The following is a 17,625-nucleotide window of genomic DNA, read 5'->3' on the forward strand; positions in this document are numbered from 1 at the left end:
TTTGTTTTATGCAATACTTTTAAGCCAATGCACACTCAAAGCACATAACTTTCCTCAAATCATCCTAGGAACTGTAGTTTGTTAAGGGTACCGGGAATTGTAGCTCTTGTGAGGAGGAACCTACAGGTGGGTTTTCTTAAATCTCAGACTCTCAGAGAGATATAAAAAAATACTGAGAAGTGGTACAGGGAATTCCTTCTGCTGAGGTTCGGGTGGAGGAACAGCAAGAAGAGACTTTGGGCTAATTTGATTCCTGTCTCCACTCGGCAACTTGATCTATAGCTGCTTTAAGGTGGATCTGGACATGCAGGGACGGGATAGTCTGTACTGGTTGAAATTCTGCCTGCCATACCACCTTTAAAGGTACAGTGGTACCTCGGGTTAAGAATTTAATTCGTTCCGGAGGTCTGTTCTTAACCTGAAACTGTTCTTAACCTGAAGCACCACTTTAGCTAATGGGGCCTCCCGCTGCCGCTGCGCCGCCGGAGCACAATTTGTGATCTCATCCTGAAGTAAAGTTCTTAACCTGAGGTACTATTTCTGGGTTAGCGGAGTCTGTAACCTGAAGTGTATGTAACCTGAAGCATATGTAACCCGAGGTACCACTGTATATGAGCTCAAGCAACCCCCCCCCCAAAAAAACCACACCAACACCTGTTGTTTGTAGCTTCTTTTACCATTTTTGCATGCAGATGTAAATATTTCAAAAACCTGCCACAAAAGGGAGCCACCCAACTTCCTGTGGTATTTTTTTATTATTTGTACACGGGTGCTTTAGTTGAGATTTCTGCATTGCAGGGGGGCTGGACTAGATGACACTTGGGGTCCCTTCCAATTCTACGATTCTACAATTTGATTTCATTTATAGCCACTCTTCCTGCTCTGAGATCAGGAAGTCCTACTCAAAAACCACAGAGGCTGGAAAATGGCTTGGGAACCTTTCATGGAGCTATGAAGGAAAATTGCTGGAATGCTTCCTTCTTTCTGGGAAGTGATAAGAAACAAGGGGAAGGATCGCCTTCCTGCGATTCAGCACCTCAGCTGGGATCTGTACCCTACCCAGAAGTAGGGCCGGATCTTCTGCCCAGAGAAGGAGGCTCCCGTAAAAGCAAAGATCAGCTCAGCTCTGTCCATATCAAAGAATTCCACCAGTCCCTCCTCATAGTCGAGGGTCACGCGGATATTCCTGGGGTCTTGCCCCAAGGCCAAAGGGGTCTGTTTGGGGGAAGTAAATGCTACGAGTTCGCCCATTATTGCCCCCACAGCCCAGATTCCCTCGCTGGGAATCAGCCTGAAGCTGCCCTTTCCTTTCCTCCTAACGGACTCTCGTGCTACCCCCACCGCCCACATCGCCCCGCTGCCTTCGTTGTCCACCTCCACTTCCCACAAATGTCTTCCGGAAGTGAATCGCTCGCGGCCCAACACACAGGGACCAACATCAAATCTTCCCGGTTTATCAGGCAAGGCCTGCTCTTCCTCTGCCTTCCTCACAGTTTTTAGGTCATCGGAGAGAACGAGGCGGCAATGTGCCGTGTCTGGATCCAGAGTCACCGTCACTGCAGGAGAAAGAAGAGGAAGAAGACGACTTTGGATTTGATATCCCACCTTATCACTACCCTAAGGAGTCTCAAAGCGGCTCACATTCTCTTTTCCCTTCCTCCCCCACAACAAACACTCTGTGAGGTGAGTGGGGCTGAGAGACTTCAGAGAAGTGTGACTTGCCCAAGGTCACCCAGCAGCTGCGTGTGGAGGAGCGGGGAAGCGAACCCGGTTCACCAGATTATGAGTCCACCGCTCTTAACCACTACACCAACACAGATAAGGAAGGAAGGAAGAAGAGAAGAAAGAAGAAATGAGTGATGTCACAGAAAGAATTCACTTCTGTTTCTGGAGACATTTTAAAAAACCAAAAAAATAAACAACCCTCCTTCTTCCAGACTTTTGCCTTAATCTGTTTCAGGAGGCAAAGAGCAGAGAAATCGCTGGCTGATGAAATCACCGGCTTTGCGACACGTCCAAAATAGACCTGTCCAGGTGTTGAGATCTGCAGGGAAGGAGCCCTGTCCTTGTATAAATTTCGACACCAGGCCTCTGGGGATGGAAGGCAAAATCATAATGTCTTTTCCATTTAATGTTTATGTACTATACGGTCTAATTGGATGGAGCTGTTTTTAAACCTCCCTAGAACTGAACGGTGAAGCCACGTGGGTACTGTGAGCTGTTTTCGCACGCAACTCTCGTGGCTCGTCCACACCCCGCTTCTCCCATGTCTAGAAAACATGGATCCAAGGGGTATTCTGCTTGGCCCGTGGTTTCTAGGCATGGGTGCAAGCGGTTTTCCATTCACCCTGCCACTTTCCCCGGGAAAAACCCGCTCTTTACCGTTGAGTCGGAGCAAACATCACTCCACGGAAAACCCAATTGACGTTTGCTCTGATTCGGTGATAAAGAGTGCCCCCCCCCCCGAGGGAAGACCACAAGACAAGCAGAAGTGTGGATGAGCCATAAGTCAAACCATAGCTTAGTGCAAACGGCTTTACAAGAAGGTTCCCTAGAGAGGAGACTACTACTAATTTATTTATACCCTGCCTTTCCGGCTGGGTTTCCCCAGCCACTCTGGGTGGCGCCCAACAGAATGTTAAAAACACAATAAAACATTAAACATTAAAAACTTCCCTAAACAGAGGTGCCTTCAAACGTCGTCTAAAAGTCAGATAGTTGTTTATTTCCTTGACATCTGATGGGAGGGTGTTCCGCAGGGCGGACGCCACTACCGAGAAGACCCTCTGCCTGGTTCCCTATAGCTTCACTTCTCGCAGTGAGGGAACCACCAGAAGACCCTGAGAGCTGGACCTCAGTGTCCGGGCAGAACGATGGGGGTGGAGACGCTCCTTCAGGTATCCTGGGCCAAGGGCTTTAAAGGTCAGCACCAACACTTTGAATTGTGCTCGGAAAGGTACTGGGAGCCAATCTAGGTCTTTCAGGACTGGTTTAATATGGTCTCCGTGGCCACTCCCAGTCACTAGTCTAGCTGCTGCAGACTGAGGCCACTGCTCTCCCTTAGACTTCCTGTTATGCTGCTATGTGCTAAACCATGGTTTGGCGTGTTGTACAAACCCAAGCTCGTCTCCTCCAGACAAACCATGAACCGTAAACCAAATAACATACCTTGGTTAGAGCTCACGGCTGATTCCCTAGCATCAGGATGTTGGACTTTAACTCTTATTCCCCTGATGTTGTCCCTGCTTCACCCCCCCCCATGCCTTGTGCATTTTACATGGTTCTCATTAAAGCAAATGGTAACATCTAATTTGGCCCTCTTCCAGAGCTAGCCCCCTTGAAACCATCTCAAGCACCACCTCCCATCCCATCTGACCAAGAAAATTACCTTTGTACAGCGCCGGCTCCAGGAATTCCAAGGACTCTGTTATGTAGAGGAAAGAGTTATCCATTTATTCAGATACATTTGGCACTGTCACATTACATGTAAATCAAGCATCTGATAAAAGACTCCCATGGACACTGTCGCTACATCCCTCCCCTCCCTCTCTCTCACCAACATCAGCTGTGGAGCACCCACAGACACCTGTATCCATTGACCTTCCAGAGTTGTTCCCAGTAAGGTAAAAAAAGGTAAAGGACCCCTGGATGGTTAAGTCCAGTCAAAGGTGACTCTGGGGTTGCGACGCTCATCTCTACGTTCAGGCTAAGGGAACAGGCGTTTTTCCACAGACAGCTTTCTAGGTCATGTGGCCAGCATGACTAAACTGCTTCTGGTGCAACAGAACACCGTGCCAGAGCGCATGGAAACGCCATTTACCTTCCTGCCGCAGTGGTACCTATTTATCTACTTGTACTGGTGTGCTTTCAAACTACTAGGTTGGCAGGAGCTGGGACAGAGCAATGGGAGCTCACTCTGTCACGGGGATTCAAACCGCTGACCTTGTTCCCAGTACCTTTAAATGTCTCCACAGCAATTCCTAAAGCAGAGCTGTTCTCTGAGTAAACTCCAACCGCCTCTTCCAATCCAGGAGAAAGCTCAATTGCATCCCTTACTGGTTCCTTTTCATATCTGGAAGGGAAGATGGTTAACATTTAAGGGATGGCTAGGGACTACTGCTCCCCGGCCCATCCGCAGTGCTGAAGCCTGACATGTAGTTGAGAGTAGATCTTACTCGTGAGTTGATGCCTCAGCCGGTCATTTGAACATGGCATTACTTTACAAGAAAATGCTGCTCTAGTTGATTTCATGGCTAAATGGAGGAACGAGATAACCTTCCTCCTGGTTGGGTTTGTAGTTAAGTACGAACCCCGTGTCTGATGTATCAATTGCTCAGTTTGTGGGGTGCTGCAAAACATGGGGGTTTCACTGCAAAACAACTGCAATAGTTTGGCACCGGTTAGGAAGGGATCCCAAATTTTGCAGGGTTTTCGCTAAAAACAACAACAACCCTACAAAACTTTGGCACAGGTTTGGAGACAATCCGAATTTTGGGAGTTCATAGTTACCGTATTTTTCGCTCTATAAGACACAGTTTTTGGAGGAGGAAAACAAGAAAAAAAATATTCTGAATCTCAGAAGCCAGAACAGCAAGAGGGATCGCTGCGCAGTGAAAGCAGCAATCCCTCTTGCTGTTCTGGCTTCTGGGATAGCTGCGCAGCCTGCATTCGCTCCATAAGACACACACACATTTCCCCTTACTTTTTAGGAGGGAAAAAGTGAGTCTTATAGAGCAAAAAATACGGTAATTTTCCTCGCAGGGTCTGGAAACCAAACCTTATGAGGAACAGTTGAGGGAATTGGGTATGTTTAGCCTGAAGAAGAGAAGACTGATATCGGAAGGGCTGTCAAAATGGAAGATGGAGCAAACTTGCTTTCGGCTGCTCCAGAGAGAAGGACCCAAACCAATAGATTCAAATTCAGGGATGAATGAGTTTAGGAATACAGTTGACTGCAGTGTAAGCTTTTGGGTCATGTGGAAGGTGTTCTGCCTTTCAGTATCAAGCAATAGGCATCTTCAGAGGGTTGTCATTTGCCCCATTTGTGTTCCTCAGCAACGCTGAGGTAGAAATCTAGCGCTTGGCAGTGCACCACAGAAATGTGCTTTTAAAATGGAATCCCACCAGAGATGAAATGCAAAAGATGGTAGGAGAAAGCCACATACCTGTTCAAGTTGCTTCTTATGTCCTGAAACAGAGAAATAGGTCTCAGTTACACAGCCAGCACACACAATGGCCTGATCTTTGTTGTTGTGGAGAGTCCTTTCCCCCTTCCTTCAATGGAAGAACTAGGGCCTGAGGTGAAGGACAAAATGGAAGTCTGTCCCCATTCCACATTCTGGTGAAGGGTGGCTTAAAAATCTAATACAGTGGTACCTCAGGTTTACATACGCTTCAGCTTACATACGCTTCAGGTTACAGACTCCGCTATCTCAGAAATAGTACCTCAGGTTAAGAACTTTGCTTCAGGATGAGAACAGAAATTGTGCTCTGGTGGCGCGGCGGCAGCAGGAGGCCCCATTAGCTAAAGTGGTGCTTCAGGTTAAGAACAGTTTCAGGTTAAGAACAGACCTCCGGAACGAATTAAGTACTTAACCCGAGGTACCACTGTACTTAACCCGAGGTACCACTGTACTTAACCCGAGGTACCACTGTAAATACTAAGAAGTAATAACGAGCAATCACATTTGTTTCACGACAAGATGTTGATGGAGAGAAAGCCCAGCTGTAATCCTTAATGTCCAAATGGCAGTTTATATTTCCCTAAATAGGGCTGGTAGGCAGCAGGCCTACATTTCTCATGTAGGAACTGCTGGGAGATGTCTTGGTCTCATGTCTCACCTGCAGGAATCCACAGACCGGCTGCTGGCACTTCTCCTCCATCTCAGCGATCATATCGTTGAGGTGGGAGATCTCCTCGGAGAGCCTGCTGACGTTTTCTTGCTGCCTCTTATTGATCTCTTTCTTCAGATCTTCCATCTGGGTCAGCTTGAGGTGCACCATTCTTTCCAGCAATCTGCACATCCGATGAAAGGAAGACTTGACTTTCTTTGCCTCGGCTTCTAACTTTGCCTAGGAGGCAAACATACAAAGAGTGAAATGCGGAGAGGAAAACCAGATGGAAGATGAGGATCATTCATGGAGAATGCATGAGTAATAATAATAATAGTAATTTATTTATACCCCGCCCATCTGGCTGAGTTTCCCCAGCCACTCTGGGTGGCTCCCTATCAAGTGTTAAAAACAATACAGGATTAAATATTAAAAACTTCCCTAAACAGGGCTGCCTTCCAATTTCTTTTAAAAATAAGATAGCTGCTTATTTCCTTGACATCTGATGGGAGGGCGTTCCACAGGGCAGGCACCACCACCTGTAGCACCCTGCTTGTGGTTAACGCTTAGCTGGAATGAAATATTCAACGCAGCAATAGAGAAATTAAAATAATAATTTATTTGTCAGACAAATAAATGAGAGGCACAGTGGTATATGGTTACCAAGCTCTGGCCTGGTCTCCTGCCATTATGGCCAGCACTTATATTCCCTCAGCCCAGCTCCCTTGCTCCTCCTTTGGCTGCCTCTGTCCAATCAGCCTGGTTGAATTTCCTATTGGCTAATTGCTATAACCAATCCTAAAAGATACACCCATTTCCTATTGCCTTTTATGGGATACAAAAAGCTATATATTCTTCTATCTATAAATGACAAATAAGTAGTCATATATCTTACATTTGTCTCAACAAAGAACCTTAATTACCAGCTCACCTCTTGCCCTCCTTGCCCTATTGCCCTCCAAAACAGATGGTTAATAGTTTTAAATTTTTATCTTAAACAGATGTCAGAGATCTTGGGTTCACATTCTCATGCATCATCAATGAAAGATCTCCTTTTTGAAGGTCTTTAAACAAAGGCCTGATAACCATATATCAGGAGTGCTCGATGGCGTCTCCTGTCTGGCAGGGAGCTGGGCTCGTTTGCCCCTCTGGTCTCCTACAGCAATATGACTCTATGAAATAAGAATTTAACATTTCTTTCTTTCTAGATCCTTTGCATAATTACATTTAAGCCAGTATATTTCATACATTATCATAGATAGCTTTTTAGAAGAATAAACCTTCTCAAAGTAACAGGAAGGAATCAGTTTACAGCCTCAAAATAAAATAGGAAAGAAACCTCTTCTTCTGTTTACACTCCCCTTCTCCAGCCAGTTGTTTTCTTTTCCATTTGCTCTTGGCCTTTAACCTTAGAAAGATATGGCTCAAGTTTAATGATTTTACTATTTACCAACTCTTAATTATGTAGGGTGGTGTAACCTTGCTCTCAGCCTGTAATTCCCTTTTACGACTTTGAGAATTGTTTTCTGCTATAAATCAGGGGGCCCCCTTGTCCAGGAGGATAAACATCTTGCCAAAGTACTTAGGCAGCTGGTCTTCTGCCTGGCATAAAACATTTGAAAATCTTTAAGCTCATTTTAAAATACAGACCCTAATCAAACTATAAGCCTTGATAAAATGCAGGCTATGATTAGATGCCTCACACCGAGAAGGCCCTCTGCCTGGTTCCCTGTAACTTCGCTTCTTGCAGTGAGGGAACCGCCAGAAGGCCCTCGGTGCTGGATCTCAGTGTCCGGGCTGAACGATGGGGGTGGAGACGCTCCTTCAGGTATACTGGGCTGAGGCCATTTAGGGCTTTAAAGGTCAGCACCAACACTTTGAATTGTGCTCGGAAACGTACTGGGAGCCAATGCAGATCTCTCAGGACCGGTGTTATGTGGTCCCGGTGGCCACTCCCAGTCACCAGTCTAGCTGCCGCATATTAAAAACATGACAAAACATCAGAACTTTAAAACTTCCCGAAACAGGGCTACCGTCAGAAGTGCTCACTTTGGATCTGCCTGTGATTCAGCAACATTTGACCAGCCTTGCCTCCCACCCGCTTTCTCCATGGGACATTGTGGATTTTTGAAGGGATTTCTGAGACCCTTCACAGCTGCCACAGAAGTTTAGGGTGGGCATGCTGCCTCCCTAAAAGCTCTGCATTGCTGACCCCCAGGTGTATACCATAATAACAACAAACCCGTACCAGACATTCTTGGCTTCCCAGCTCTTCGGCCAACACACGGTCCTCAAGATTCTTTCTCATGAGCTCCACAGACTTCCGGTGGCTCTCAATTTCTTCCTAAACAAACAGAAAATGCACAACATCATGTAGCCAAGTGAGCAAACTCCTCTTCCCCACTGCCCAAATGCCATTGTTTCCAGGGAGGGACAAGAGATGCCCACTAAACTCTTTTTTATTTTATTTTATTTATACTTTTCAGATATATACATTTCACTGATCTTACAATCATTTTGACATCTTAAAACTTGACTTCCTTCCACCTTTTTCTGTGGTTCCTTAAATTTATTTTTAATATCTTCGGCATATCCAAATTAACTTAATTTGCTCATTTATTTATCTTCTTTATAAATATGCTCTTATGTAGCTGCAGGTTATTACAATAATCCTGCCAGTGTTTTTATCTGAAAATATTCAATAAACCATTTCCATTCTTTTATAAAATGTTTATCTTGATTTCTTATTCTTCAGGTAATTTTTGCCATTTCTGCATATTCCAAAAGTTTTTGTATCCATTCTTCCTTTGCTGGGACTTCTGCTTCTTTCCATTTTGGGGCAAGTAGCATTATGAGGACAAGATGGTTGGACAGTGTTCTCGAAGCTACAAACATGAGTTGACCAAACTGTGGGAGGCAGTGGAAGACAGGAGTGCCTGGCGTGCTCTGGTCCATGGGGTCACGAAGAGTCGGACACAACTAAACGACTAAACAACAAGCATTCTTGCTGCTGTAGTCGCATACATAAATAAATTTCTATATAATTTAGGTAGTTCTATCCCTATAATTCTCAAGAGAAAGGCTTGTATTTTAATATTTGGTTGGAAGCCGCCCAGAGTGGCTGGGGAAGCCCAGCCAGATGGGCAGGGTATAAATAATAAATTATTATTATTATTATTATTATTATTATTATTATTATTATTATTATTGCTTTTTTAAAACAAATGTTATTTTAAACCTCCTTTTCATTTCATTGTATATCATTTCCCAGTAAGCCTCAACCTTACTGCAAGAGCACCACATATGATAAAAAGAGCTTTCTTTCTCTTTACATTTCCAAAACTTAATTTTTTTATACATTTTTGCCAGTTTACTCGGTGTTAGATAGCATCAATATATCATTTTCAAATAATTTTCTCTTAAACCATAGCATGCTGTAAATTTTGTATCCCTATTCCACAATCATTCCCGTGCTTCCATATCTATATTATAACAGATATCTATTGCCCAATGTATCATTGAGGATTTTAGTTGCTCATCCTTTGTCACCTATTCCAACAATATTTTATACATTTTAGACAGCACTTTTACATTACATTCCACGCCCACTGAACTCCTGAGCCCTTCTCTCTCTTTTTTAAATGATATTTATTGAAGTTTCAAAAAAGGTTACAAAAATAGAAAAAAGAAAAAGAAAAAATACAAAATACAAAATACAGAAAAGTAAAAACACTTCTTTCATTAACTTGTTTCCCTAACCTCCTCACACCTCCTTTTTTTGTACTCCAGTTCAATTAACTAATTCAGCAAATCCTTTCCCTCTTTGTTTTTATCCTAATCCTTTAACTTAATATGTTGTAACTTTAAGTTCTCACCTGTTAACAATCCATTTTTACATACTCCTTTGTAACATTGCTGCTAAAACCACTTAACTTCATTCTGACATCATTCTAACATTCATTAATTTTACAGTATTTCTGTAAATAGTCTTTAAATTTCTTCCAATCTTCTTCCACCAACTCTTCTCCCTGGTCTCGGATTCTGCCACTCATTTCCGCCAGTTCCATATAGTCCATCACCTTCATCTGCCATTCTTCCAGGGTGGGTAAATCTTGTGTCTTCCAATACTTTGCAATAAGTATTCTTGCTGCTGTTGTAGCATACATAAAGAAAGTTCTATCCTTCTTTGGCACCAATTGGCCAACCATGCCCAGGAGAAAGGCCTCTGGTTTCTTCAGAAAGGTATATTTAAATACCTTTTTCATTTCATTATAGATCATCTCCCAGAAAGCCTTAATCCTTGGGCACGTCCACCAAAGGTGAAAGAATGTACCTTCAGTTTCTTTACATTTCCAACATTTATTATCGGGCAAATGATAGATTTTTGCAAGCTTGACTGGTGTCATGTACCACCTGTATATCATTTTCATAATATTCTCTCTTAAGGCATTACATGCTGTAAACTTCATACCTGTGGTCCATAACTGTTCCCAGTCAGCCATCATTATGTTATGTGCAACATCTTGTGCCCATTTAATCATAGCAGATTTCACCGTTTCATCCTGAGTATTCCATTTCAACAGCAAGTTATACATCTTTGACAAAATCTTGGTTTTGGGTTCTAACAGTTCTGTTTCCAATTTAGATTTTTCCACCTGGAAGCCAATTTTCTTGTCCAAATTATATGCCTCCATTATCTGATAATAATGAAGCCAATCTCGCACTTTACTTTTTAGTTTTTCAAAACTCTGCAATTTCAATCTGTCTCCCTCTTGTTCCAAAATTTCCCAATATTTCGGCCATTTGGCCTCCATATTGAGCTTTTTCTGAGCCTTCGCTTCCATCGGTGACAACCACCCTGGGGTTTTATTTTCAAGTAGGTCCTTGTATCTTATCCAGACATTAAACAATGCTTTCCTGACAATATGATTTTTAAATGCTTTATGTGCTTTGACCTTATCATACCATAAATATGCATGCCATCCAAATACATTATTAAAGCCTTCTAAATCCAAAATGTCTGTGTTTTCAAGAAGCAGCCATTCTTTCAGCCAGCAAAAAGCTGCTGATTCATAATAAAGTTTAAGGTCTGGCAGGGCAAATCCGCCTCTTTCCTTTGCATCCGTTAGTATTTTAAATTTTATTCTAGGCTTCTTGCCCTGCCAGACAAATCTAGAAATATCTCTCTGCCACTTCTTGAAGCAATCCATTTTATCCACTCCTGAGCCCTTCTCTGCCAAACTGCAATTTCAGGTGTGTAGGGAAAGGGAAATAAACAGATGTTAAGGCAGAGCTATTTGTAAAATGAAGGGTTTAAGTGGCGGAGCTGATTTCTAAAGAAGCGATATGGACAACAGAGAAGGAAAGTGTTAAAGGATAGATGGAGAACTTGTGACTTTTCAGATACAGTTTCCATCATCCCTGACCATTGGCCATGCTGGCCTGGGATTGATAGCCTCAGCCCAGTATACTTGAAGGAGCATCTTCACCCCCATTGTTCAGCCCGGAGAATGAGGTCCAGCTCTGAGGGCCTTCTGGTGGTTTCCTTCCTGCGAGAAGTGAGGTTACAGGGAACCAGGCAGAGGGCCTTCTCGGTGGTGATGCCTGCCCTGTGGAACGTCCTTCTATCAGATGTCAAAGAAATAAACAACTATCTGACTTTTAGAAGACATCTGAAGGCAGCCCTGTTTAGGGAAGCTTTTAATGTTTGATGTTTTATTGTGCTTTTAATTCTGTTGGGAGCCGCCCAGAGTGGCTGGGGAAACCCAGCCAGATGGGTGGGGTATAAGTAATATATTACTACTATTATTATTATTATTATTATTATTATTATTATTACTGCTGGAATCCAACAACCTCAAATCCAGTCTCCCTATCCTTATAATAAAGATTTATTGGCCAGCCAGTCATCTGGTCTATTATTATTTGTCTATCATTACTTTGTTATCATCACTTGTTAAATGTTATAGCTGATTTCATTTACTTGCTTGCTTACTTACAAAATTTATCTACCCCCTTGACTGTAAAAAAACAAAACAAAAACCCACCTCTAGGTACTTTACAACAATAGAAAACTTTTAAAATTGCCAATTAATGGATAAAAATGGGTATTAAACTATTCAAAAGTTGATTAAAATCAACAGTGGTTAAAAATATTTAATCTTGTCAGCCTCTGTGTGTCTGGATTTTTGTGTATCTGCATATCTTGTGCATGCACACAACTGGGTTTTCCGGTCTGCAACCTCAAACAGCAGTCAGGAAGAAATAAAGGCTCACAAGCAAATGTTTGGCAGGATGTGTTATATATAGGATTCTGTGAACATGAATAGATTAAGTTCTCAACACTGCGAATGGTGCCACCGGGGCAAAAGTCCAGAGACCCCACCCAGCAGAACGAACAAGGAGGCCCCCAGATGCAGCAGAGATTGAAAATGAGGTTGGTGATCAAACAGGACCCAAGAGGCTACAATCTGTTTGGAAAGATTGATTTTAAATACACCAGCAGAAGAGCAGCGAGTGCATTTCAGCTGGTGAAAGACATCAGCATTATGTCAAAGAGAAATCGACAGCACGTTGTACACAGATGGAACCTGGAGAAAGGAGAGTATAAAGTGGTGATTGCAATAGGCAAGATTAAAATTAGCTGCATCTTATCCATTGCTGAATCCTACACTGGACAGGCTAAACACCACCAATACTCTAAAGTTTACTACATTATCCCATTAACTACCTGGCCTTTGGGACGCGGGTGGCGCTGTGGGTTAAACCACAGAGCCTAGGACTTGCCAATCAGAAGGTCGGCGGTTCGAATCCCCGTGACGGGGTGAGCTCCCGTTGCTCGGTCCCTGCTCCTGCCAACCTAGCAGTTCGAAAGCACGTCAAAGTGCAAGTAGATAAATAGGTACCGCTCCGGCGGGAAGGTAAACGGCGTTTCCGTGCGCTGCTCTGGTTCGCCAGAAGCGGCTTAGTCATGCTGGCCACATGACCCGGAAGCTGTCTGCGGACAAACGCCGGCTCCCTCGGCCAATAAAGTGAGATGAGTGCTGCAACCCCAGAGTCGGTCACGACTGGACCTAATGGTCAGGGGTCCCTTTACCTTTACCTGACCTTTTAGTTTAAGAACATAGTGAAATTCCTAGAAACTTGCTTCTATATGATACACAATATCTATATTGTCATCGTCCCATACAGAACAATGAAATTGGAAATTACATCAAACATTCAAAAACCCCTAAAAACTCTGAAACCCAATTTAAAAATATAATATACTATAAAGACGCCTTATGCTGCGTTTAGAACCAGAATTGCATTTGCGTAGAAACTGTTTCTCAGGCGGCTCGTCCTGGTCTTTATAACCCTATACCTTCTTCAAGAAGGCAGAAGCTGAAAGAGATCATTTCCGGGGTGCGCACTATCCTGCGCTATCTCTGCAGCTTTCTTATGGCACCTGACGGCATAGATTTGATCCAAGGTGGGAAGAGTGCACCCAATTATTCTCTCTGCAGTCTTTACAACCCTGGACAGCAGTGTTTTTTCTGGGCAGCATTGTTTTTTCTGTGTTGTTAGATATATGTTACTAGAGATCATTCTGGCATCCAGAAAAGAAAACAAAGAGAAAGTTGGTCCAGGTAGAATTAGAAAAAAAAGGGGGGGGAGTGTTTCAAGATAAAATTGTGAACCAGGAACAAAACTCTATATCATCTGTTCAAAGCTGTCCGTAGCCTGAAGCTCAGGGTGGCGGTGGAGGTGGTGGGGGGACGATGACGACGACAACAACAACAAACATTTCTGTGTCATGATGAGAACTAAAATCTTCCAAAAACTAGTTGGAAGCTGCACAAAATGTATGCAGAAAGCTCAGCACAGACAGCAAATCCTAAACCTGTGAGAAATTTTTATAGGCAGTAGGAATGGAATCTAAAAGCAAAGTTTCTTCTATGTGTGTTGCAGAGAAGAGATATACAGCACAAAAGGACATCGGGGGAAATTGCTGGTGTGTAAAAGAGATAAAGCTAAGAGTTCCCTGGGAAGAGGGATGGTTACTCTGAGAATTGTAGCTCTGTGAGGAGAGTATTGTATTAGAACTGAAGGCGGCCCTGTTTAGGGAAGTTTTTAATGTCTGACGCTGTATTGTTTTTAATATTTGGTTGGAAGCCACCCAGAGTGGCTGGGGAAACCCAGCCAGATGGGAGGGGTATAAATAATAAAATTATTATTACTATTATTATTATTATTATTATTATTATTATTGAGGTCCCATATCACTATCAGCACCCTTAACCGCAGTTCCACGATTCTTTGAGGGAAACCATGACTGTTCAAAGTCTTCTGATACAGTGGTACCTCTGGTTACGAACTTAATTCGTTCCGGAGGTCTGTTCTTAAGCTGAAACTGTTCTTATCCTGAGGCGCGCTTTCGCTAATGGGGTCTCCTGCTGCGCATGCGCCTCAGGTGCGAGATTTCCGTTCGCCTCCTGGGGCAAAGTTTGCAGCCAGGAGCAGCTACTTCTGGGTTAGTGGAGCTCGTAACCTGAAGCGTTCGTAACCAGAGGTACCACTGTACAGTGGTACCTCAGGTTACAGACGCTTCAGGTTACAGATGCTTCAGGTTACAGACTCTGCTAACCCACAAATAGTACCTCGGGTTAAGAACTTTGGTTCAGGATCAGAACAGAAATTGCGTGGCAGTGGCATGGCGGCAGCGGGAGGCCCCATTAGCTAAACTGGTACCTCAGGTTAAGAACATTTTCTGGTTAAGAACGGACCTCCAGAACGAATTAAGTTCTTAACCCAAGGTACCACTGTACTGCTTTATTCATTTTGACTGATTTGTTGCATTTAAACAACCTTTTTCTCCACGTTACTTATGGTGAAGCACATGATTCTTTACCAAAGGCGTTGTGGACTTTGAAGACGCCCGAACTCAGGACAAAAAGGAGAAACGGGCTAAGAGGAAGGAACGCTTGGCAAACCCTTGCCAGGATCAACTCCTGCCCAGAAACCTATGTCCCCACTGTGGACGTACGGATCCAGAATTGGCCTCCACAGTCACTTACGGACTCACTTGGCTACATCCATGGGCTTAGATCTACCAAAATTATTGAAAAGCATTGAAAGTACTCAATTAACAGAGGTCCTGTTCAAATCCCACTGAAGCCGCTCCCCTCCCCTGTAATGTCCTTTCTTTGGGGGCATCCCCCAAAAAGCTGGACAACTACATGTTTTTCTTCCCCGACCTTCTGTCACGGTGAATACCGTTACCTTGTAGTCTGGGGCAGCTTCCTCTGCAGGGACCACGTTGTGTCCTCTGTGCTCCTTGGCTCTGTCGCAGACCAAGCAGATGAGGCATTCGTCGTCTTTGCAGAAGAGCTTCAGGGGCTCACGGTGCTTCTCGCACATTTCCATCTCCTCCATCTCCTCCTCTTCCAAGCCTCTCCCCAAGCCTGTCTCCAAGTGACAACAACAGCAGCAGCAGCAATTCTTAACTCAAGCTCCTTTGGATGCAATAAAGGCCTGGCATTTCCCTTTGTGCAACCGACACCGGATGGCGGAGGAATCTGAGAGCAGCAGGAAGCAACTGAAAAGAACAAATGTTTTTGTTTCGCTTTCAGGTTTCCTGACCAAGAATTATATACCGTAACTAGAAGGGTGTGTGTGTGGTTGTGTGCGCAGACACTTAGGGAATTTCTCTTTTAGGTAAGCAGGGAAAATCCTGCTTACAGTCAGATGCAGTGAGAGATGCTGTTTGATTTTGGGTAGCAAATCTGTTATTTAATTTTGTTTTAATTGTATTTTGTACTCCCAGGGAAAGCATTTGTGGTGGGTTTTTTTTGTTTTGTTTTTTGCTTCAGGCGTCAAAACAACTTGGTTAATACAAAAGGTTGTATTAAGCTGTCTGTCAGCATAATTTTCAGTATGTTTTTATCATTGATGTTCTGTAATGTGTTTTGAATGTTGCACACTTCCCTGGGAACTTTTGATAAAAGGAGGCATATACAGTGGCACCTCGGGTTAAGAACTTAATTCATTCCGGAGGTCCGTTCTTAACCTGAAACTGTTCTTAACCTGAGGTACCACTTTAGCTAATGGGGCCTCCTGCTGCTGCCGCACGATTTCTGTTCTCATCCTGAGGTAAAGTTCTTAACCTGAGGTACTATTTCCAGGTTAGTGGAGTCTGTAACCTGAAGCGTCTGTAACCCGAGGTACCACTGTAAATTGAAATCATCATCATCATCATCATAAACAGCGAGATGAAGGGTTCCTGTAACTTACCTCCTGCTCCTCATAGAAAGAGAACAAGCCAATTTTTCTGACTGCAGGAAGGACTGAGCCAAAGGCCTTTCCTTTTCCACTTCAGGCACTTCTTGAAAGAAAAGCTGATTTCCTTCACAAAGAAATGTGAACCCACTCAGATGCAATTGGTTCTTAGGAGCTGAGTTACTACTTTGTTATATGCAGAGATATAGTTTGTTTCAGATTTCTTTTGTGCACAACTTGGTCAAATTTGACGTTTGCACCAGCACCCCGTAGTGTCTGCCAGTCTAAACCTAGCAAGTTATTTACTGGCTCCTCTTCCCTATTCCTTTTTAAAGCCACGGTTCGGAGGAATTTCCCTCATGAGACTAATGAAAACCACATCTGAGGATGAAAGACGCATTTTAGCCGTGACAGGACGACACACAATGTTCAGGAGCAGAACCAGGACTAAACCAAACAATGGCTTGCCCAAATGCACAAGCATGCAGCCTCCTGGAGAAGAGAAGATCGTGGGCCTTTTGCTCCCTCTTCAGCTTTGCTGCTGCTGAGAGCTAAGCCTCCTCTGCAGTCTGCACGTGCCCCCAAGACAGGTAGCCAGGTGGGCCATGTGCAGGAATGGCAGTGATGAGAAAACAGGGCACAGTTCTACTGGCTGGTGAGGGAGAAGAGACTTGGAACAGGGGTTTTGAGGAAACTGTTTACGTTCTTAAGGAAATGCACTTTGCAGGGGCGACTCCTCCCCCTTGTGAGCCTGCCTTCATTTTGGGCATTTCATTATGGATCTACAGTACAGTGGTACCTTGTGTTACAGACGCTTCAGGTTACAGACTCCGCTTGTTGAGTCGTGGGTTGACATAGCAGCCGGCACAGCGATTTCTTCAAGTAGCTCTTTATTATGGTAAGCTGGAATAGAACTGACTGCGAACAGCTCAGCCGGCCTGTATTTATAGGCAGCCGGCTGTCAACATTGTAACCACAACAGCCCAGAGTTCCCGCCTAAAATAACTGGCGCGGACCTGAGTGAAAACTATCTACAGACCTGAGTGAAAACTATATACAGTATCCCCCTGTTGGCCCAGGGTGAAACTACACTACATAACACCGCTAACCCAGAAATAGTACCTCAGGTTAAGAACTTTACCTCAGGATGAGAACAGAAATCGCATGGCCGTGGCAGTGGGAGGCCCCATTAGCTAAAGTGGTACCTCAGGTTAAGAACAGTTTCAGGTTAAGAACGGACCCCCAGAACGAATTAAGTTCTTAACCCGAGGTACCACTGTACAAAAGAAAACAGCAGTTCTCTGAGATTCTTATTTGCAGTTCTTTGCACTTTGAGAAATGTGGTGCTTTATACATTAATTAGCATCCTCATTTCTTCTTCTTCACCTTCTTCTTTGGCGATCACTCGTAGCCGAGTAAGATTGTCTTCCATAAACACGGTTTTAAAAATGAGTCCGTAAGTGGCTGTGGAGGCCAATTCTGGATCCACACCTGGTGGATAAAAAAAGCTCAAGAGATCCAGCACTTAGCATCCTA

The 17,625-nt window shown here is 43.8% G+C and overlaps 1 protein-coding gene and 1 long non-coding RNA gene across 2 annotated transcripts in view; both read right to left on the minus strand.

The window, feature by feature from the left end:
- Window positions 1-17,625, minus strand: part of LOC308470213 — a 143,058-nt gene that overhangs the window by 77,622 nt on the left and 47,811 nt on the right. The window lies entirely within an intron of this gene.
- Window positions 658-16,903, minus strand: LOC308469917 (zinc finger protein RFP-like). The gene is made up of 7 exons (XM_080993021.1): window positions 15,094-16,903; window positions 8,081-8,176; window positions 5,842-6,072; window positions 5,166-5,188; window positions 3,957-4,072; window positions 3,389-3,424; window positions 658-1,556 (listed from the first exon to the last, which is right to left on the minus strand). Exons 1-7 carry the CDS (start codon window positions 15,244-15,246, stop codon window positions 1,030-1,032), a joined length of 1,182 nt encoding a protein of 393 aa, XP_080849147.1. The 5' UTR covers window positions 15,247-16,903; the 3' UTR covers window positions 658-1,029.

Source organism: Podarcis pityusensis (genome assembly GCF_964106645.2).
Source record: "Podarcis pityusensis genome assembly, chromosome: 2".
Lineage (NCBI taxonomy): Eukaryota > Metazoa > Chordata > Lepidosauria > Squamata > Lacertidae > Podarcis > Podarcis pityusensis.